Below are 23,086 nucleotides of genomic sequence, written 5' to 3' on the forward strand. Positions count from 1 at the left end.
TAAATAATCAAACCAAAATTAACTAATAAAACACACTAAAAAATACGTAAAATATATTCTTATCAAGCTTTCCTAATTTCGGCATATATTGGACGCATTTTTATTTTCTATCCAAGCCTTAAAATGATCTTGGCATGAAGTGCCCAAAAAGCCCCTGAATGGACCGCCGTCTACTTCAATCAGTGACAAGTTTGGAGCAACGCTGCGATGCATGTCCTTAATTAGCGTAAATATTTTACTTTGAGGACTAATTTCATAGTAAAAAACTTTAAGGGACCAAATTGGCGTTAGTGAAAGTGTTTAGGGACTAAACTGCGATTTTCCCAAAAAAAAATTGTCTTGAAGGTTGTGTAGAGAGATGTTGGAGAAACTTCTTTTGTTTTTTTTCATTGGTTATCTTTCTAATTGTTAGTTAATGAATAATAAACTCTAAATGAAACTACTAAATTTGCAACCGAAGACATTTTTGTGCTTGTATTTTAGTATCGTAATCGTCATCCAATCAGAGCCGCCTATGACGGCTTCATTAAATATATAAGGGAAATTTGTTCAAAACGACCCTCACATTTTGTAAAATAATTTTTTCATCCCTCACTTTTAAAAATATAATTTTACTCCTCTTACAAATTCATATTGGTCAAATTTGGTCCCTACTTAGGTTTCTGACTAGTTTTTTGTCAGAATTCACCACGTGCCTTGCACGTGATCATATTTTATAGGCAAAATTGTCAAATCAAATTTTATATAATTCTATTCGTATTCCCTCATATTTCATAAAATAAATTTTTTCGTCCCTTATATTTCACAAAATGAATTTTTTCATCCTTCACATTTTTCAAAATGAATTTTTTCATCTTTTATTGATCATGTGTGTGAATAATTTTTTTAAATCCATGTATATATTTATTTGATTTCACCTGAACAGTACGAATAGCATATGAAATCAAATAGAAATATATTACATACTATTCGTACTGGTCAAGTGAAATCAAATACATAAATACATGAGTTTAAAAAAATTGTTAGTTTTTCAGTTATATTCATTTTCTTTTACTCGAAATTTGAAAATAAAGAAGGCATTTAATCTTAAATATTGTCAAGTATTTATATCGAATTAAATTTGGATAGAAAAAGTAAACAAAAGAAAAGTATGACAAAAAGAAATAAGTGATTGGCACTTTCAAATTTTAAGAGAATCACAAGGCAAGTAATTCAACTATTGGTCTTAAAGTGTCGAGTAGAAATTTCAAATTTAAACTGAAATTTGTTAGCACAATTATAGAATTCGAGTTAGGACCCATTAATTAGATGACCTTATTACACAATTCAATAAATAAATTATTACTAAAAAAGAAAGGCCACAAATATTGAATACGTTCAAATGGTGAAATCATATAAATATATACATGGGTTTCAAACAAAATTATTAGTTTTAAACCCCTATATATATCTATTGAATTACATATGTATAACCAAGATTAGCATGTTTAGATGAAATCCAATAGAGATAAATTACATGTTACTCATAGTGTTCAAATAAAATCAAATAAACATACACGTGTGTTTATAGAAAAAAAAGTTATTCGTACACATGATCAATGAGAGATGAAAAATTCATTTTGAAAAATGTGAGGGATAGAAAAATTCATTTTTTAAAATATGAGGAACGAAATAATTCATTTTGTGAAATATGAGAAACTATGAATCAGATTATTTAAAAATTTGATTTGACAATTTTGCCCTTACAAAATGATCACATGCAAGTCACGTGGTGGATTCCGGCAAAAAACTAGTCGGAAACCTAGGTATGGACCAAATTTGATCAATATGAATTTGTAAGGGACATAAAATTACACTTTTAAAAGTGAGGGATAAAAAAAGTTATCTTATAAAATGTGAGAGACATTTTGAACGATTTTCCCAATATATAATTTGGAGGAACCAGGATTTGAGGCCAAATTACGGCAACCTTCAAGGCACTTCATTGTTTTCTCACAAATTTTGTTTATTTATTGTAAAAGATTAACTTTAAAGTGTGCTCAAATTTTCTCTCAAACTTTACCCGTGAAAATTGTTTGTCTTCATCTCGTTGACTGTCTCCCCCAGTGCATACAGATGTATTATGGGCATTTTGGTGAAAGAAGGCATAAACCGAGTTCTACACAACTAAATTTTGCCAATAGCATATGAAAATATGAAGAAGAATAATAATAAATGAAGGATCTGTCTAACAGGTGTCCATAGAGTGTGATTAAAATATATGTCAGGTGTCATGTTTTTGGAAATGTAAAATTAATTAGAAAAAATAAATAAATACAAGAGAGAGTAGATAAAATTAAATAAGAAAAGTATATAAATGCAAGAAAGGTTAATAATTGTTAATAGATATATATACATGATAGATTAGATGAACGTTAAATATGTTAGCGAGTGCCTTATTAGCACCCGTTAAAAAAAACCCATAAATGAAAGATGTGATCACCAAATCATTGACAAAGAATGTGTTGAAAATGAAACAAGAAATCCAAACATGATAAGGGATCAAAAATGGAATTTAATAATTGCAGATACTCCAAGAAGTTGAGTTGAAATCAGTTTTCCGTTCTGCTGTCAAAGAACTACAAAGGTACTCAACTTCTGCTATTTTTTATTAGTTTCGAAACTCTTACAAGTACCCTAACACCTGAGATTATCACCGGGATCAACACCCAACTGGTCACAATATTCAGTATAATACTCAACACGAGCACTAACAGCGTCCGGATTTGCACCATCGCATTCAAGCTGTCCGTTAACGGCACGAATTGTAGCCCCAAAACCCTGACCAGAAATGATAAGATCATGACAATTGTTCATCCAGAACCACAAGGCAGTTTTGAATGAAATAACATTATCTGTGGCCACAGTTTCAGGTTCATTTAGTCCATCGAACCCTATGCTTTCACCTGCTGGTCCATAGTTAAAGTTCCATGATATTTGTAATGGACCCCTGCCGTAATATCCCTTGCCTGGCACACATGGGTACTGAGTGTTGCTCTCATCACAGTAATCTTTGGAGGGGCCGTCTATCTCTTCTATGTAGCACAAATCTGCGCAATATAGAGAAGTCTATCAATTATCACTGTATTCAATTGCATACATGAAAGCCACTCATTGATACATCATGGATTTTAGATATTTTTACTATTAAAAAAAATATAATCTAAATACAAAAATAAATGAGAACATAAAAAAAATTGATTATTTAAAATCAGAATCTATAGTCAGTTATAATAATCAATCAAGAACAACCCCAAAACAATGTCATCAATAATTAAGAAGGGACCGTATGTTATAAAGAAATTGTAAAGTTATAAGTAATCACAGACTAAATAAATAACCAATACAACAAAGTAGAAAAAAAAAAGGAAAACAATAACCCCTCTGCCCAGTTATAAGAGACACACCCCTCATGATAAATTTCTTTTTTTTTTAGGTAGGTCATTTTAAGTTATTTGACAATAGTAAGTATTTCATATTAATGTCGTTATCTTTAAAGAAAGTTCTTGGACAACAGTGCACAGGACAACATCCTATGTAGAACTGTACAAAGATTTAGTAAATAGGATCTCAGACTTAGAAAAGTTACTAAAAATTTAAAAAAAAAAAAACTAAATCTCCTTGGTGGAGTTGTTCAAAGCTTACGTCCAGTCTCATGAGTCACATGAGCAATGAAGGCAGCAATCTCCCTTTTAGAATCATCAACTGAACCAACTGTTCCAAACTCAGAATACGAATTCAGAGCTTCAAGAAATGCCGATGCAGTATAGAACCCTTTTCCAGCACAGCTTGAAGCAGCTTGATCAGAAGTCCCGCTCAAGAAAGCGTCTGTCACAACATCAGCAACTGAAACACCATTATTACCGCCATCTGATGCAGCGGTGCAAGGGCCGGACTGGCAGCCTTTGCCACAATAGTCGTCGCTGGTGCCACAATAGCCCCACTGGCTGCAGCATAAATCTGGTTCACAGTCACAGTTTTGGCTTGAAATCAGCTGGGAAAAGGACCCTACAAGAACTGCAATGGAGAAAATGATGATTAGAAAATTCTTCATTTCTGTACTTGAAGAAGGAGAAAAGGATGTGGACAGAAATTGTTTGAGTAAGAAGGATATTTATAGCATAGAGAATTGGAAAAGTGATCAGCTTGTGTGAAGTATGGAGAACTGCTACTGTTGGAAATCTTGAAGTTGAGCACTGAAGGGAATGGATATAAAAAGCAATATTAGTGCTTGACTTTCAATTAATCTATTGACTTTGTCACTGTCAAATTGTAGCAACCTTCTTTCTTCGCATTCGGAATGGGAATTGTGGAAAAGAAAAAATTTGGCCAATTGATATCAACAATTGTGAGTACAAGTCACAAGTCACAAATATAATGCGTGCAAAAAAGATAACTTGATGTTGTCTGTATCATCTGATGTTAATGACGACTAACTATGTTGTAGTCCTACTTCAGTCTCGTATTTGAGTCAGAACACAGATGATATTTGTACCATTCTAGATCCACGGGCTGCCCTACTACACATACTTTTCATTTGGCTTAAAAAAAACATTTTAAAGGGTGTAAGCTTTACAATTAAAGCACGATCTTTACCTTATCATGCAAAGTATTGGACATGTAAAATTTGATCACTGTTATAGTGAAAAGAACTCAAATGATCAAATTTTATCCAGTTGATAAATATAGAATCCTAAATAAAATGCATAGTCCTTTTTTTTTCCTTTAGAGTTCTTATTGCATACTATATGAATTAATTGGTAAAATTTTGGTAGCGTATAGGAAACGATACCAATATAAAAACTAACATTTACTACTCGAGGGCTTATTATGCTGCCCAATTTTTTGGTTTCTACCATGAGCTGAAAAAAAAATCTGTTCGAAGCATAAGTTTCCCCATATTCTCATAGACTTTACAAATGAAAGTAGAATTGGCAGAAAAGTCCAAAACCCAACAACCCGCCCAATCCGCCCATTAATTTCCATTAATTTTAAAGCATGGGTTGGGTCAATTGGGTTATGAGTTTTGTTGGGTTGGATAAGAACAACCCAATTTATTCACTGGGCGGGATGGACTTTTTATTTGAGTATCCAATACCTAACTTGTTTAAATGTAATTCAAAATAATAAATACAAGATTCAATACACATATGTCCAACTATTTGCATTTGGACATGTGTTAATAATTCATTGATTAATTTGTATTCAAAATTCTCATATATATATATATATATATATATATTTTTTTTCAATCAATTTTTTAAAATTTTATTTAAAAGAAAAAAGAAATTTGAAATAAAAACTCATGCTTATTTTACTTTTATAACAGTAGTTAAACTTGCTTAACTTTTATAATAATTTATTATGCCTTTTAAGAGTATGTTGTTTTCCTCCCTCTTTTTTTTCTTTTTTTTTTTTTTGGTTGTTCTCAAGTTGCTACTTGCTTTTGTTTGTTAATATTTCGTGTACATAAATAGAGTTTTAAATTTGTTCTAATTGCATTCTTTTTTAATATTTCATGATGGCTTTTGTTTGTTAATATTTCGTGTATGTATAATATCGTACAAATTTCTTTTTTAACCTTTTAGCATTATATAATTTCGGATTCTTCAAATTTACAAACAAAAGCTTACTTTGTATTAGCCTAATTTTTCGATAATTCAAAATAATACGATCTCGATGGTAAAAATGTCAGAATAGTTCATGAATTCACCTCTCATTTATTTCTTAAAAAGTTTGGGATTTTCTTTAATAATTTTTTGGGGACCAATACCAGTTTTACAAGCATATAATATTTTCTGCTTTATATCAGAGCTCTGGTAATTCCAAAAGATTAATATGACAATAGCATCAAGTATGATCCTAGATGATTCTAATTAATCAGGTAATGAATTATCTAACTATATCAAATCAATAAAAAAAACTTTCTAATATATATTATATGTATATAGATCATGATATTAACTTCAAATCAATATAGTTGACTTGCGGATTCTATTTTGTTTTGATTAATTATGACAACTTGGGCATGGCTAGTCCAATGATTTCATTTTGTCTGAAGCAAATACCTCCAATCTTCAACTTCATGAGAAACTTGGAATCAACAAGACAATTAATTTTCCCTCTTAATTACCGAGTCCAAAAAACCAAAATGCAGTAATGTCTCCAGTCATTTAATAAGTTTCAATCAATTAGTAGTATTAAAAAGTATAAAGTAAACAATTTTTTTAGCTAATCTATTTAAATGTACAATTTATTATCTAAAATTCACAATACAAGTAATATAAAATATTATTCTATTTATGATGTGTTTTCAAGGAACTTAAGAAGTCATGAGTGTGTGTGAAAATATATTTATGTATGTGAAAATGTGTTTGTATGTGTGAAAAAAATCTTTTTTGTATGTTAAAATGTATGTGAAAAAAGTTTATGTATTAAAATGTATGAATTAATATGTTGGGTCATATTTGGATCATGGGTTTGAGATAATCTAATATGACCCAACCCAAAATCAACTTAATCTAAAGTTGGGCAGGTTTAAATGAAAATCCAATATTAACCCGTCCAAAATCCGCCCAACCCGCCTAATTGTCAGGTCTAAATGAAAGTTATTTGTTTCTCGTCGTTCATTGTCTCACCATGCGTGTGCAGATGAGTTATTGGCCTTTTGGTGGCAGAAAGATAAAACAGAATTGAACCAAAGACCATATAATTCCCTAATTAGTCTCTTCAGCCAGTTGAATTAGATCTTATTCAAAGTCTTCAGTACTTCGGATAATAGCGCTCTATGTTCCTTAGTCTCTTATGCTTCGGTTTACTCCCAATATTAAAACATTGGTGCATTTAGACCCTTGCATATGGTAATTCATAATCTTAGTATAGTTATGATCCTCAAATATCATACCTTGAGAAACATCACGGCTAAAATTGCCAATAGCATATTGAAACATAAAAAGGGTAAATTCTGTAGTGTATTCAACTAATACAAGATAGGTATGGAAAGGTAAAGAATATGGCAAAAAAGCAGACACGTTGCAAAGCTGGCATGTACGGAGGATGAAGGGAATAATTATAAAAAAGCAAGTGTTACCTATAACAGGTGCAGGCGGTTTAGAAATGTTCATGGGCCCATCGACCGTGAGGCGTACTGCGAAAGCTGAAAATGTATTGAGGTGTCACGGAATTCACATAAGTATAATAGGCCTAGGAATAAAACACTGAAGAGGAAGCGTAAGCAGTACTAAACACAGCCATGCAGGTGGTATTTAACATAAACTGATTTTTGTGAAAGGTAAAAACATATTTCCTATAACATACCTGTTCTTTATGATATTTTGACATTACATCAACAAAATACTAGCTATTTATGGGCATTTTATTCTGAATCATTACATTTATGTAAAATACATAAATGTTTGTAACTAAAATTGAAAAAGTGTTACACTAATATTTTTATAAAAGGGAAACTAGTAGATTTTGTATTTAACAAATTTTACATATGTGAAAGTAAAAAAGATATTACCCATAACATACCAGCTCTTTATGGGTTTTTTACATTACATCAACAAAATACTAGCTATTTATCGGCATTTTACTCTGAATCATTACATTTATGTAAAATACATAAATGTTTGTAACTAAAATTGAAAAAGTGTTACACTTATATTTTTACGAAAGGAAAACTGGTAGATTTTGTATTTAACAAATTTTAAATATGTGAAAGTAAAAAAGATTGCGCCCATAACATACCAGCTCTTTATGAGTTTTTTGCATTACATCAACAAAATACTAGCTATTTAAGAGCATTTTACTCTTTATCATTACATTTATGTAAAATATGTAAATGTTTATAACTAAAATTGAATAACTGTTACACTTATATTTTTACGAAAGGGAACTTGGTAGATTTTGTATTTAACAAATTTTAAATATGTGAAAGTAAAAAAGATTGTGCCCATAACATACCAGCTGTTTATGAGTTTTTTGCATTACATCAACAAAATACTAGCTATTTTTGGGCATTTTACTCTGAATCATTACATTTATGTAAAATACATAAATGTTTGTAACTAAAATTGAAAAATTGTTACACTTATATTTTTATGAAAGGAAAACTAGTAGATTTTGTATTTAATATAAATTAAATATGTTAAAGCAACATTACAGGTGGTTTTATTAGTTACTTAATTTGTTGACAAGAAACAATGTTTCTTTTGCAAAATTTGTTCATTAGATTTTTTCAAATAATTAGGGTATAAAGGTAAATTTTCACAATCTTTTGTTAGCAATAGGCCCCAATTTCCTCCTAAGCAGTGACGAAACCAAGATTTTTTCCTTGGGGGGTGCCAAAATTATTTTCATATGTTATGTTCAAAATAATTTTATTCTATTTAAATATATGGCATCCTAAAATATCAAATATTAAGACTTGAAATCAGCTGTGGGAAGGCTCCGATAAGAACCTTAATGGAGAAAATGATGGTTGGAAAATTCTTCATTTTTGTGCTTGAAGGAAGAGAAATGGATGTGGGCAGAAGCTGTTTGAGAAAAAAGGGTATATACAGGGAGGACAACTGGAAAATGGATCAGCTTGTGTGAAGAAGGGAGAGCTGTTATTGTTGAAAAAATTTAAGTTGACTAATGAATGAAAACAGAAATCACGTTTGACTTTAATTCGTGCATTGACTTTGACAGTGTCAATAAGTGGGAATTTTTGTTCTTGGTTTCTAGAATGGTATTTGTGAAAGATTGATTTTGATCAATTGATATCAATAATTTTGGAATTGAATAATGTAGACTCACAAGTCACAACTATTGTGTGTATTTTATGACTTGAAGTTGTCTACAGCATTTAATTTAGTGCTCATTAATACATTAACTTGCCTAACTATGTTTTAGTCATACTTCACACTTGCATTAGAGTTTAAGCACTCAAAAGTATGAGACATATCAATTTGTCAGTTACAATTCATGAAATAAAATAGTGTAGAACCTGTGTTAGAATAATTTTAGGTTAAATGGTAAAGAAAAGAAACACTTTTACATAGCAATATAAGTGGTAGTCAGTTTTGGAAAAGCTAAGAAAGGATTAAAGCCCTGTTTGATAACCTAATTCAACACTTAAATTTAATGAATTCAAATCTTAATATATTCAGACCGGTTGATAACCAAAGATTAAGGGGCAAACTCCACTTTACCCCCCTGTGGTTTAGTGTTTTTTCACATAACCCTCCTATGGTTTTAAAAGCTATACATAACCCCCTTATGGTTTGGATTAAAGTGTCAAAGTGACGGAAATGATCATTCATAACGGTGTCACCTAAAATGTCAAAAATACCCTTATGTAAAGTTGAAATTTATGTATTAACCAAGGGGGGTTATGTGTATATTTTAAAAATCATAAGGGAGTTATATGGTAAAGTATTAAACCATAAGGGGGTTATATGGTAAAATATAAAAATCATACGAGGTTAATGTGTCATGTATTTATAAGGGTAATTTTGACATTTTTAGAAGTTCCGTTACGAGTGACTATTTCCGTTACTTTGATACTTTAATCCAAACCATGAGGGGGTTATGTATAGCTTTTGAAACCATAAGGGGATTATGTAAAATAAGGGAAAACCACAGGGGGTAAAATGTAATTTATCCAAGATTAAACATCTGAATTAATTAATTGTTATCGAATTTTCTAGGCAAAACTTATTCTCAAAATTAAATGATAAGTTATTTACTTATCATTGAATATGATATGCATTCAAATATATTAGATTTCATACTTAATAACTCAATAATTTAACGAATTCAATTTTCAATTTTCAAATTTTAGACTTCAATTTTCACTTAACTTTTATCAAACGCATCCTAATTAGGCCACTTGCATATCATGAATGACAAAACTATGTGGCTTCTGCTAGTACACGTTACGATAGTATTCCACTTCACGTGTTTGTTGGGGATACTGGCATGTCCATTTGCATCATGTCCCATTTCATAACAAAATATTATATTTTAAATATATATGAAATATTTAATTTACATATGTTAATTTTTTAATACAATAATATAATGTACTTGTAAATCAAATAGTATCAAGTAAAATAACTACATAGAATGCTTTGAACTGCAGTGCCCCTGTTAGATTGAATCTTTAACAAATTGAATGCTTTGAACTTTTTTCATTCAGGATTTCAGTGCTATAATTTATAAACAGTATTTCCAAAAAAGAATTGTTAGTGAAGATATCAAATTGGTGCCCCTAGTAAGTAATTGTGTTCAGAAAACAACTAGAGTCAAAAGTCAAATTTTCGTTTCTTTGCTGTTCTTGTCTAAAGACAATTCTGCTGACAAAGAAGTTCGAAAAAAAATATGCTCACAATTTGGCAGGGCAAACCTCCTTGCTAAAAATTAAGATAAGAAAAAAAGTCAATTCATTTTCTCCTCATGTTTACTATTATCTTATTAAATTAAAGGAAACCACGCTTATAAATTATAATCACTTATATAAAAAATCCAACGGCAATTTTCTCCATTATATGGGAAAAAGAGGAAGGGGGAAAAAGGAAGAAGCTTATTATGTTCTGTAGAAAAAGGAAAGAATTGAGAAATATAATAGGTTTCGGTGATATTACAACTTGTAGTAGCAGCTTGGTTCTCTCTCTCCCCGCGCAAGTGTGGCTTAAGTCAATCACAGCTCACAGATGCCCATTGATGTCCATTGCTCTGTTTTTAAACTCAGACTGGACCGACCAACTGGCCGGTTCGAGTTAATCCTAAAAACTGGAAAATAAAAAACTTAGTCAAATCAAGTCAAAACTCGGATTTGACCGGGTTTTGAAGCGATTTGACCGGAAAAATGAACTCGATCTTTTTTTTTTCTTTTTTTGAAAGGTCAGAATATTTTTAATATGATGTTTTGATTCTTAAGTTGTTAAAAATTATTAACATATTTCAAATATTTCATACTTTATAAATGTTGTCTTAAAGTTTGGTGTTATTTTTCAATTAAGTCCATAATTTTAATTCTAAACTTGTTAATGCTTATTAAATAATATAAATTGCTACTTGATTGTTCTAATTTATTTGTATTTTCTTATTAAATATATTTGAAACATCAAATATATATGAATATACCTTTATTAATATTAACATGTTATTAAGTATTTTACATATAATATTTTAATTTTTAAATAAATTTTATTTATGACGTCATTCGGTTCAACCCCTATCGAGTTCGGTTGAACCCATTGACCCCTGACCCCTGAGTTCGACTGGATCGATATCCGGTCCGGTTCTGAAAATATAGGTCCATTGTTGAATTAGTCTCCCTGAAAATTTCTAGCCATAAGAATTTTAACATTTTTTTTAGTTTAAGTGAATTGTCTCAAAATGGGATTTCTCACTTCCATTTCCTCTCTTCATATCATCCAACTTATTCCTCCTCCAAATTTCAACTTGCTACTCCATAACTTACTTCATGGATCTATATATATGTTCTCAGCAATGTGATGTCATACTTCTAGTTCTAGATACATTCAAAAGCCATGGATAGTCGATCATTTGGACAATTGTAGTTTAAACAACTAAGAATTAGTGCACTCAAGGATAAAATTCATTTTGAAATATCTAGTTCATTGAAAACATATGGTCCTTAATTTTTGTTTGGATTTTGACGATATACAAGTCTGAAATTCTAGAAAACAAAGAAAACTGCCATCCTTGAACAATTCTTTAGAGATTTTTTTTCTTTTTATTTTTTGAGCAAATGAAACATCTTCCCGTTTATCATTAGAACATAAGCTTTATAAAGGAGCAAAATCTCTTACTACAACAAAAAATCTGTAGCGAGCTATTTTCCTTACTACGAGGAGCTTTAGGCCATAAGAGACAAGTCAGGTTGAACAATTTTAACCACTGCTGATTTAATAAAATTTGGAGTGAAGCCCTCCAACGTGTACAGGGTTTGTCTTTCCAAAAAAACAAAAAACAAAAAACAAAACCGCTGCGGCAACTACTTCCATTATCAGCATTCTGTATACGATAATCAACATTTAGTCTTTCCCAAATTTAGTATATTTTAGTGCAAAATTGAAAAAATTCTCTTGGCGCAAGTGGAAAATTGTAGATTTGCAATCAATTACAAATTTTCTTAGAAAATAGATGCCCAGTGATCAACTATGGCGCTTCATAGTTCAGCTTTTCCATTCTCATACGTAGGAGTTAATCAGAATTTTCTATGACAAAAAAAAAAGGAAGAAGATTCATGAAGAAAAATAATCTATTGGCTGTACTATATTTCGATTTAGACATCAATAGTGCAACGGCAAAAGGACTTAATGATGTAATGAATTTATGATGATTTAATTAACTAACAACGCAATCAATTCGGTCTACTAAATGTCATACTCAAGAGGTCATCATCTTTGTCAAAGGGTCTATACATTCCATACATTAATAGTAAATGTTAGTGGATTTGTTACTATTGCTGACCATGTTAGCCACTGATTTCTATTAAATCATGTCTTTAGCTTCTTATAAGCTTCTCTATACCCTACCTAATCTCATACCATTTTACTTTCTTTTGGATTATGCGGAATGCCTACTTGACTGCCGGATGCAATGCCTATATTTTAATGATTCCGGTACATTTTCAAAATCTTCAATTTATTTTGTAAAGTATCGAAGTTCAGTTCACTAATTGGCCATAAAAACACATCAATAGCAAAGCTGAAATATGCCACTTATCCTGAGACTTTGCAGAAAGTTTGGAATGTTAATGTTGTCCCTTGTAATCCGACTTATCCGATTATGTGAAACTGAAGTTGTTGAAGGGTGAGATGAGTTTTTCACTTGTATACAAGCTGTTTAATGGGGTTTTCAATAAAAACTTTATCATTTGCTCCAAAAAAAAAAAAAAGAAGAAGAATAAGGGTGAGTTGAGGAAGCTGAATGCTAAGCAATATAGTTCTATTAGTGATAGAATAAACAGGTGTGTATGGCCAGTTATGTGAAGTGCAATCCTTTTCCTTCATTCACCTTTTGATATCTCTTTGCAATTTCAAGAACAATCTCAGAGTAGTTGTCTCAACTAGGAGGCGACCAGCTAGGATTTATGTTTACTTTACGGGCCAAAGATAAGAATGAGATCTTCTGGCCTGGCCACGTCTTCTTCTTCTTGGTTTTTTTTTTTTTTAATTCTTCTTATAGATCTTTCAGGCGAGTAAGCAACCTTTTGGGGAAATAATGTGGTATATTTGGACATTGGGATAATTTAACAAATCTCCTCTGAGTTTTATAACAAATTCATCATAGTTCCCCTCAAATTATGACATGACGCTTGTGTCTATTAGCTATTGATTTCCAAGGTAAATACTGAATTTTACCTCTACGTTTACCATTGACACTTCTATACAAAGCGATACAAATTATATATAAGAGATTTGTGAAAATGTTATACTTCCGAGCTATAACTCATAAACAAATGCATTCGTAAAACCCTTTTGATTCAAATATATAGATATACTCAACTATACATTTAACAATTTAATGTGTGCTAAAGTGAGTAGAATAGGCTTTTGAAAAGGTACTCAAAAGTATGCTACTTCCATCATTACCTTCTAGCACGCATTGTGCAAACTCTTTTCAAATAGAAAAAAGGGAACGGAAAGGAGATACAAAAAAGGGCTACAAATTCTTTAAAATATGGCAAGGGTAAGCATGGAAGTAACATATAACATGAAACAAACATATTGTTAAGGAAACCTTAAATCAAGAGAGGTAACAGTAAGTTTGAAAACTTTGGTGCAGCTAAATGAAGTCAAAAACCTTAAACAAGGTTGATGGAATTATCCTTTGTAAACTTTATGTGTCCCTGGCCAAGTGAAAAAATACTGTTCAAAATTCTTATTTCTATCGGAACCATTTCGAGGAACTCCAATTCGGATGTCAACACTAAAGGAAATCTTCCCTATGGTACAACTGATTTTGAAATTAACTAATTATTTATATATTTTTTTGGAAACGATAACTATTGTATAAACTAATCTATCCTACATTAAAGGGAAGGGGGCAAACCTAAAGAGGTCCAGGGATATATAGGAAGCAAATGCATTGTATATAGGAAGCTGAAAACCGAACAAGACTTTATTATTAGGTTATCAGTATTATTGGTCGTATCCAAGTGTCATCATGTTTTGTTTATTCAAGTGTCATAATGTTATTGATAGTATAATTGGGTTGCATGATTATGGTTGAAAGCGTGGAATATGCGATTAAACTCCGTGTTAGGAGTACTGGTTTTGCTGTGGGTTTTTTCGTTTTCTTTGTCGCCTGCATGGGGGCTTTAGAGCATAAGCTTTTGTTTTGTTTCGAAACATCACTGCCAAAATTGCCAATAGCATATCGAAACATGAACACAAAATGAAAGATGTGAGGAAACTTTAATGAAGATATGCCTTGAGATTTAAACACCAAAGACAAAAGCTCGAAAAATATGATCAAGGGATCAAAATAAGAACATGCGTGTTGATAAAACACTCCAACAAGTTAAGTCGAACCAAGGTCAACATAATCAATTATTTGATTTCAAGAGTCATAACTTTTGCTTGTAAAGAACAAATAAAGTTAAGCAATTTATTGCTTTTTCCCCCCAATCAGCTGTGTACCTCAACATTATTTCACGTCAAAAACTTGTTTTTCCTCGGACTAAAAACCCTAGCATCTGAGGTTATCACCAGTCTCGACACCCAATTGTCTACAATATTCAGTATAATACTCAACTCGAGCACTAACTGTGTTTGGATTTGCACCATCACATTCAAGCTGACCATTAATGGCACGAATTGTAGCCCCAAAACCCTGGCCAGAAGTGATAAGATCATGACAATGGTTCATCCAATACCACAAGCCAGTTTTGAATGAAATAACATTATTTGTAGCTACAGTTTCAGGTTGGCTGAGTCCATTGAATCCAATGCTTTCACCTGCTGGTCCATAGTTAAAGTTCCATGATAACTGTATTGGACCCCTGCCGTAATATCCCTTGCCTGGCACACATGGATACTGAGTGTTGCTCTCATCACAGTAATCTCTGGAGGGGCCGTCTATCTCTTCTATGTAGCACAAATCTGCGCAATATAAAGAAATTTTGTCACTCAATTGAAATGATTGATAAAGGGTTAGAAGAATCAAAGAAAATCAGCAGGTCTGGAATTTTTTGTAAATTTTTAGATTTGATTGTTTTACTGATGAATTCAATTGGTGAGAAAAGACTTTATCCCATTTTGTAAAAATTGGATTGGACAGACTTAAAGTAAACACTCTTTTTATGAGGTAAAATTTTAGAATGATTTAACATTATAGGGTTATACGATAGATAAATAAAAATTGGCAATAGCAAGATTAAGAAGGGACCAACAGTGATATAAAAATTACAAAGGTATCATGGACGTCTAAAATATATTTGGCTAATAAATTTGAACTAATTTACGGCCAAATTTAGGTGAAATAGTTAATTCTACTTGGTAAATTGGAAGTTCGGAAACGTGTATCTGTCAGTTGTCATACTCATGAGCGAGCCAATCTTAACTTAAAAAAGAAAAAGAAAAAAAGAAAAAGAAAAAAGGAATCCAAAAGATAAAAGTAGAAAAGGCATGAATTTTAAAACGTAATCGTAATACCTTGTACCCGAAACAAATATGTGCAATACTTATTAAGCTAAGCAAAGCCACATGATCTACTCTTAGATGCAGCAAAATATACAACCACCTTAAGCTTGGAATGTAAAGGCAGAAAAACTTGCTTATGTAGATATAAAAGTGACCACTACAAGAAAAGTAAAAAGAATATGGAGAGAATAATCCTTCTGTTCATCATGATAAATTATTTAACAGTAATAAATCTTTCATATTCAAGTTTTATTTTTTGAAGAAAAAATTCTTGGATAATAGTGCACAGGAGATTCCAAGATACACTATCTAGAAATTCACAGGAGCTACTAAAAAAGTAGAAAATATCTTCAAAATTTAATTTCCAAGCTAGTGTTATTCAAAACTTACGTCCAGTCTCATGAGTGACATGAGCAAAGAAAGCAGCAATCTCTCTTTTAGAATCATCAACAGAACCAACGGTTCCAAACTGGGGATACGAATTCAGAGCTTCAAGAAAAGCTGATCGAGTATAGAACCCTTTTCCAGCACAGCTTGAAGCAGCTTGATCAGCAATCTCATTAAAGAAAGCGTCCGTCACAATATCAGCAACTGAAACGCCACTATTACCACTGCTCGGAGCAGCGGTGCAAGGGCCGGATTGACAGCCAGAGCCGCAGTAGTCGTTGCCAGTACCGCAATAGCCGAATTTGCTGCAGCACAAGTCTGGTGCACAGCCGCAGTTTTGGCTTGAAATCAGCTGTGGAAAGGCTCCTACAAGAACTACAATGGAGAAAATGATGGTTGGAAAACTCTTCATTTTTGGATTTGATAAAGGAGAGAAGCTTGTGGGCAGAAGTTGTATCAGAAAAAAGGGTATATATAGGGAAGAGAACTGAAAACTGATCAGCTTGTGTGAAGCATGCACAGCTGTTATTATTGAAAATATTGAATTTGAGCAATTAAAGAAAACAGAACAGAAGACGAAAGCGTGAATGGTTGACTTCTATCGGGTGTATTGACTTTGACATTGTCAATGAAGCGGAAACTTTCTTTCTTGGTTTCTAGAATGGGAAAGGTCAAAAAGGAAGGTTTTGGCCAATTCGTATGAACAATTGTGAGAATAAGGCATGTAGACTCACAAGTCCCCACTATAATGTGTGCAAAAATATAATTTGAAGTTGCCCAAATCATTTAATTTCATGCTTGTTATTGAGTTTTTTGCCTAACTGTGTTTTAGTAATACTTCAAAATTGTGTTTGAGTTAGAACGGAAAAAAATATGAGACATACTTATTTTTTTAATTGCAATTCCAGAAATAAAATCTTATAAAACATGTATTAGAAAAATTTTGAGGGTAAATGATATGAAAAAAAAAAGAAATAGTTCTATAAATTGACATAAGTGTTCATCGGCTTTTGGAAAAATTAAGAAAGAATAAAGCAGCCGACATATATATCATGCATAACAACATTATGTGGCTTTTGTTAGTACACGCTATGACCATATATGTTTCATTTGAGATGTTTGTCGGATGTGTTGAATTGTTGGCAATGAAATGCTCCAAAATGTTTTCATGCAAGATTTCAGCACTATAGTTTATAAATAGTATTAGGTCATAGTGAATTATCGGCATATCGTTACATGCAGAGTCGTGAAAATATACAAGTCTTTCCCTATCATTAATTAGTTGGTCAAATGACAATTTTAGAATGGAGCTTCATGGCTGCTGACTATGTCAAGAAACTTCTTGCAGTAAATTGGGCGAGTTAATGTACTTTCTTTTTCTAAGTATTTCCACTTAAACTCTCAAATCGACCATAGTTTTAACTAATTTTGCTCTGGTTTTATTCTTGGTTCGCAAAATTCAGAAGAACCAAAACAAACCCTTGTTACTGAAGATATCAAAATGGTAACCCAAATTGATTTTGAAAAACATTCTGAAGCAAATTTCAAGTTTTGGTTTCTTTGCTCTTTTTCTACTGAAAGGCAACTTCCCCGGGCCAAGAAATTGAAACAAATAGCATGATGCTTAAGTTTTCTATGCTCTTATGATCAAGTCAAACCTTGCTTATAATCAATTACATAAAAAATTACGGGCAATTTCGTCATTATTTGGGAGGAGGAGGAATATTAAGCAAAAAAAAAAAAAGTTCTATTAAGAAAACGATGAAGCATATTATTTTCCAGGAATAAAAAAGAACGAGCAGAGAAATACATTAGTTTGGATGACATAACAACATTTAGCAACATGATTAGGGATGCAATGGGATGGGTGCCAATTGGGAATCAATGGGATGGGAGAAAATGCAGGAGGGGATTGGAGAATATTTCTCCTCCAACATTAAATGGATACCTCCATCCCATCCCCTAAAACCCCTTGTTGCTATTCCTAAACAGGATACTACTTATATCCTCTCTCTATGAGCATGTGTGGCTAGTGAGGAATGCAGGATTTTGATTTTGGCAGGGGGAGGGTGGGGCAAATTGACAATCAAGAAACAATAGAAAAAAAAAAAACCTTAGCAAATAAAGCACACAAACTTAAAATGAAAGTTTAATATACGATAAATAAAATATAAATATTTTTAATAATAAAATACACCATATAAATAAAATGATAGAGCCATAATTGGGCACCATAAGTGCTGTTATTTGGTCATAATGTTGGCTACTTATCATGCTAAGTAGTGCAGCTTTGCTCATATTTGATATTTGTGTAAATTACAAGCGGTTGGTGTCGAAAGTGGTCTCTCGAGGCAAATTTTCAGAAGACTTTTTATTTCAAGGCGTGTCCATACCAGAAACTGAAGAGAGACTCAGACTCCTCAAAGGTGGACCGCGGGACTAATTAACTAAACTTACCTTTATTCCTGCTGGACGCTGCTGGAAGTGCGTTAAGACAAAAAGGCAATAATTTCCAGCGAATTGGGTAACAACCAATAAGGAGGAAAATTAGGGGCACTAGTCTACAAAGCCGGACCCCGCGAGACTGGTAGACAAAGTGGGGAATTAGGAAGTCTTCAAAGCGGCTATTTTCTCGTGGGCTGCAGAGGTGAAAAGAACAAGTAGTTTGAGTCTTGCAGAGAGCTTTCGAGTTCTCTTACGTTTTGTCTTGCGGCGGCCACCCGGGGGAGGATTGGAAAAGCCAGATTCACGTGGGATTAGGAGATTAGCTTTAGTTTCTTGTATCCCTGGGTAGACGATCTTCTCTCTGCTTTGCTTTTGACGACTTTCTTTAGACCTTTTTCTTCACTTTTCTCCAGCACGAACACGAAACCAAAAAAGAAGCAAGACTTTTCATTTGTCTCATCGTTATTTCATCTTTCCCAACTTTTTGGTAATTAAGTGGATGGAATCAATCAAATCACGCGAGATTGATGTGATGAGGAGTGGCTAGGTTTCTCTACTACCCAAAGGTCGACGCGAAGGCGCGGTTCATAGCATCTGTGAGATCTAATCGAATTTCACTATTTCTTCCCATCCGTTACTATTCGTGCATTTCCTGGATTAACTGTTTATGGTTATTTTATTAATTGAGTATCAACAGCCGGATATTTAATTTAATCTAATAGCCTACTGTCACGTTAATTAAATTGAATCCGTAATTGTTCGTTTAGTTGATAATTAGTGACAACCATCATAATTGGTTTTATGTTGGGAAAATGTAAGATCTAATTTAAATAAACCCTCTTAGCGTGTTTATTGATTAGGGCCGAGTTTTTCTAGTGTTAATGCAACTGAATAATTAAATTCCTACGATGGTACCTAAGGTTATTTTCTAGTTAGAGAAGTAGTCAACGGTCGTACCTTGGCTGTCGAAAAAGTAAGAAAAAACTGGCAGTCAGAGCTTGTTGATAGCTATAACCAACCTAGTGACGAATGAGTGAAAAGTGAAATATCTTTGCATCGATGATCATTTAATTGGACTGTGCCTGAAAAGTTGATCCTTTGGGTAGAATTTTGCTAATTGCTATTTTTAGTGAATTGTACTTGGCGAGTTAGCTTTTGAATTTTATTTATTTTATTTTTATTTTCATTTCATAAATATCCCCCAATTTTGTTATATTGACTTGGAAAAAAAACAACTTTTTGCCCGTTACTTGTGGAATCGACCCTACTTGCCATTTTCAGAAACAACTTCTTAAATTTTAATCCTTATGAAACCCAGCTTCTCTCTCAATTTTCAGAGGTTTCTTTTCCTTCATCATGTCAAAGTTGCTATTATAATCACTATAATTAGACAGCTAAACCTGTCATTCCAATTATACCCTTGGTCCGCCGTGGGAAATACATAAAATGTGGTGGCGCTGCCCAATAATTCCCACATTGAACCAGATAAAATTGTTTAAGGACTAAATTGGTAAAAAAAATCGTCAATGATGAAATTGATTTAAGTGAAAAAGTTCAAGGACCAAATTGGCGATTTTTCCTTATTATTATTATTATTATTATTATTATTATTATTAGTCTGAGATGGCGAACAAGTTGTGGAGACTTATTTCACCTTTACAAGGTCATTGGAGGGCTTGACGAGGTGCAATGTGGTAAGGAAAGGCACAAAAAACTCTTTTTTCTTTATTAAAAAACATACAAATTGCACTAATAATGGCTGAAAATGCATCCAACATGCAATAGTGAAAAATCATTAGATGCAAGATGTATAAAAGTTAACAAAAATTATCTTAGTACCTCTGATATATTCCAAATTAAGATAAATCATCTGCCCCCAATGAATATATGTGTATATCATCACTGTCAATAAATATTTATGCATATCATTGCCGTTAGATTTTATATTGAAGTGGTTCAAGCTCCAAATCTAGTTTTAGACTTGAGAAAATAAGTTAAGAAATTCAAGATTTGACATACAAATCTGAAAAGCTCTCAAATCTAACAAAACAAGATATAAAATTATCTAAATAAAACTCTCAATAGGATATCTTAGTAGAGAAGAAAATTCTCACTAGAAAGTCTCACTATAATTTATTCGACATAAAAAAAAAAAAGAGAAGTCAAACAGAGGGAGGAAGGCATTCCTCCATGGAGGAAAAAATAATTGTCTTGAAGGTTTTGTAGAGAGATGGTGGAGAAACTTCTTTTGTTTTATCCATCGGATATCTTTCTAATTGTTAGTTAACGAACAATAAACTCTAAATGAAACTATTAAATTTGCAACCGAAGACATTTTTGTTCTTGTATTTTAGTATCGTAATCGTCACCCAATCAGAGCCGCCCATGACGGCATCACTAAATATATAATTTGGGGGAACCAGGATTTGAGGCCAAATTTCGGCAACCTTCAAGGCACTTCATTGTTTTCTCATAAATTTTGTTTATTTATCGTAAAAGATTAACTTTAAAGTGTCCTCAAATTTCTTCCCTATTTCTCTCAACTTTACCCGTGAAAATTGTTTGTCTTCATCTCGTTGATTGTCTCCCCCAGTGCATACAAATGTATTATGGGCATTTTGGTGAAAGAAAGGCACAAACCGAGTTCTGCACAACTAAATTTTGCCAATAGCCTATGAAAATATGAAGAAGAATAATAACATATGAAGGGTCTGTCTAATAGGTGTCCATAGGGAACCATCAAAATATATCTCAGGTGTCATGTTTTTGGAAATGTAAAATTAATTAGAAAAAGTAAATAAATATAAGAGAGAGTAGATAAGATTAAATAAGGAAAGTATACAACTGCAAGAAAGGTTAATAATTATTAGTAAGTGTATATATATGATATCCTTATACTATATAAAATTGAGTTTTGGTCAAAGAATAGGTTGAATTTCAACCGCATAGGTGGGGGCTTTTTGGGAATGTGAAATGTTGTGTATTAGTTTAAAAGCTTTAGATACAAGTTAAGGAAGCATGGATTTGGGTATGTTTACTGAAACAACCCCATTTTAATACATTTAAAGTTTGTCATTGATGAGCCATCTGGGTATTGATGGAATGTGTAATTAGTGTGCAACCGTTTTTGCATTTTGTACAACCCATAAATGCTTGTGTGTTGGTGTAATTACTGGAATATCCATTAGCTACCAATAATTCCCCTTTTCAGCCGCAGATAACCGGTTGAGATGTTACTTTGTCTGAAACGTTTGAATGACAATTGGATTTAGGAAATGAGCCAACGATTTTTCTATCAATGATAGGAACCCATTTCTCTATCATTTATAATCTACATTTATGAGCTACAAACGTTAGTCAGTTTATCCCCTTTCAGTTTCAAGAGTTAAGTTTTCCCTTTTTGCCTTTATCTATAAAGATTTGTCTCATCGTTTTCTCTTCCATCCGAGCTCAACTCTGAAATTACCTATTATTTCGTCATTAATTACACCCAATTCAATTGCCAAACCGTTGGTATGTTAATGCCTAAACGGTTGATTATCAGTTATTCCCTGTTCGCATTTTAGGATTGGGACCCCTCCCCCCAAAATTTTCAGTTCCGCCCTTAATTTTGTCAGTGTGCTCTTAGTACCTACAATTAGCGACTCATATCGCGTTGCCTAGCTGCAAGATAGCATTTTTCGCGTTGCCTAATCCCAATTGGCCTGGATTAGTTACAATCTTATAGGTTTGGAGCAACAGCAAGAAAGAACTCTCGGTGGAGATTCTGGAATAAGGTTAGCTTTTTGTGTTATTCTGCCTTTCTACATTATCAATGACCTTCAATTTGACACAGTCTTATTGTAATGTTGTGTGAATAAATTGATTATATCATTTATTTTTTCATGCTAAGTTTTATTTCTTCTCATAATGTACTATTGTTTGTTCAACAAAAAAATCTCCTTCCCCAAGGCACCAAACACCCGCGCGATACTCGGGCACTTCCGCCTAGTGTTAGGTAAATGTTAACAAGTGCCTTATTAGCATCTGTTAGAAAAACCCATAAATGAAAGATGCGATCACCAAATCATTGACAAAGAAATGCGTTGAAAATGAAAAAAGAAAGTCAAACATGATAAGGGATCAAAAATGGAATTTAATAATTGCAGATACTTCAAGAAGTTGAGTTGAAATCAGTTATCCGATTTCAAATTCACAACTTTTGCTTTCAAAGAAGGGTAAATGACCAATCTCGTCACTAAATATTTTACTAGTATCGATTTAGTTTTTAACTTTTATTTCTAATCAATTTGATATGTGAACTTAATTTGTAGTTCCAATTAAGGACCTTCATGGTGGCGGTACCACAAAAACCAATTTGGCTCCTAATTGATCAACTAAAGAAGGATATTTTGAAAACTTCACTCACAAAATTGTAATAAATCAACCAAATCGTGTAAAAAGTCACAGGATTAAAGTTTAAAATGTTTAAAAGTCACAGGATATCTTAGTAGAGAAGAAAATTCTCACTAGAAAGTCTCACTATAATTTATTCGACATAAAAAAAAAGA

General features: G+C 32.3%; 2 protein-coding genes across 2 annotated transcripts; both read right to left on the minus strand.

The window, feature by feature from the left end:
• Positions 1-2,580: 2,580 nt before the first annotated feature.
• LOC113735016 (endochitinase EP3-like) lies at positions 2,581-4,205 on the minus strand. Its single transcript, XM_027261891.2, has 2 exons — positions 3,685-4,205; positions 2,581-3,089 (listed from the first exon to the last, which is right to left on the minus strand). Exons 1-2 carry the CDS (start codon positions 4,091-4,093, stop codon positions 2,677-2,679), a joined length of 822 nt encoding a protein of 273 aa, XP_027117692.1. The 5' UTR covers positions 4,094-4,205; the 3' UTR covers positions 2,581-2,676.
• Positions 4,206-14,591: 10,386 nt separating this feature from the next.
• Positions 14,592-16,531, minus strand: LOC113735014 (endochitinase EP3-like). Its single transcript, XM_027261889.2, has 2 exons — positions 16,095-16,531; positions 14,592-15,164 (listed from the first exon to the last, which is right to left on the minus strand). The coding sequence occupies exons 1-2, from the start codon at positions 16,501-16,503 to the stop codon at positions 14,752-14,754; spliced, it is 822 nt and encodes a 273-aa protein (XP_027117690.1). The 5' UTR covers positions 16,504-16,531; the 3' UTR covers positions 14,592-14,751.
• Between the last annotated feature and the right edge of the window lie 6,555 nt (positions 16,532-23,086).

Source organism: Coffea arabica, chromosome 3c, assembly GCF_036785885.1.
Source record: "Coffea arabica cultivar ET-39 chromosome 3c, Coffea Arabica ET-39 HiFi, whole genome shotgun sequence".
NCBI classification, from domain to species: domain Eukaryota; kingdom Viridiplantae; phylum Streptophyta; class Magnoliopsida; order Gentianales; family Rubiaceae; genus Coffea; species Coffea arabica.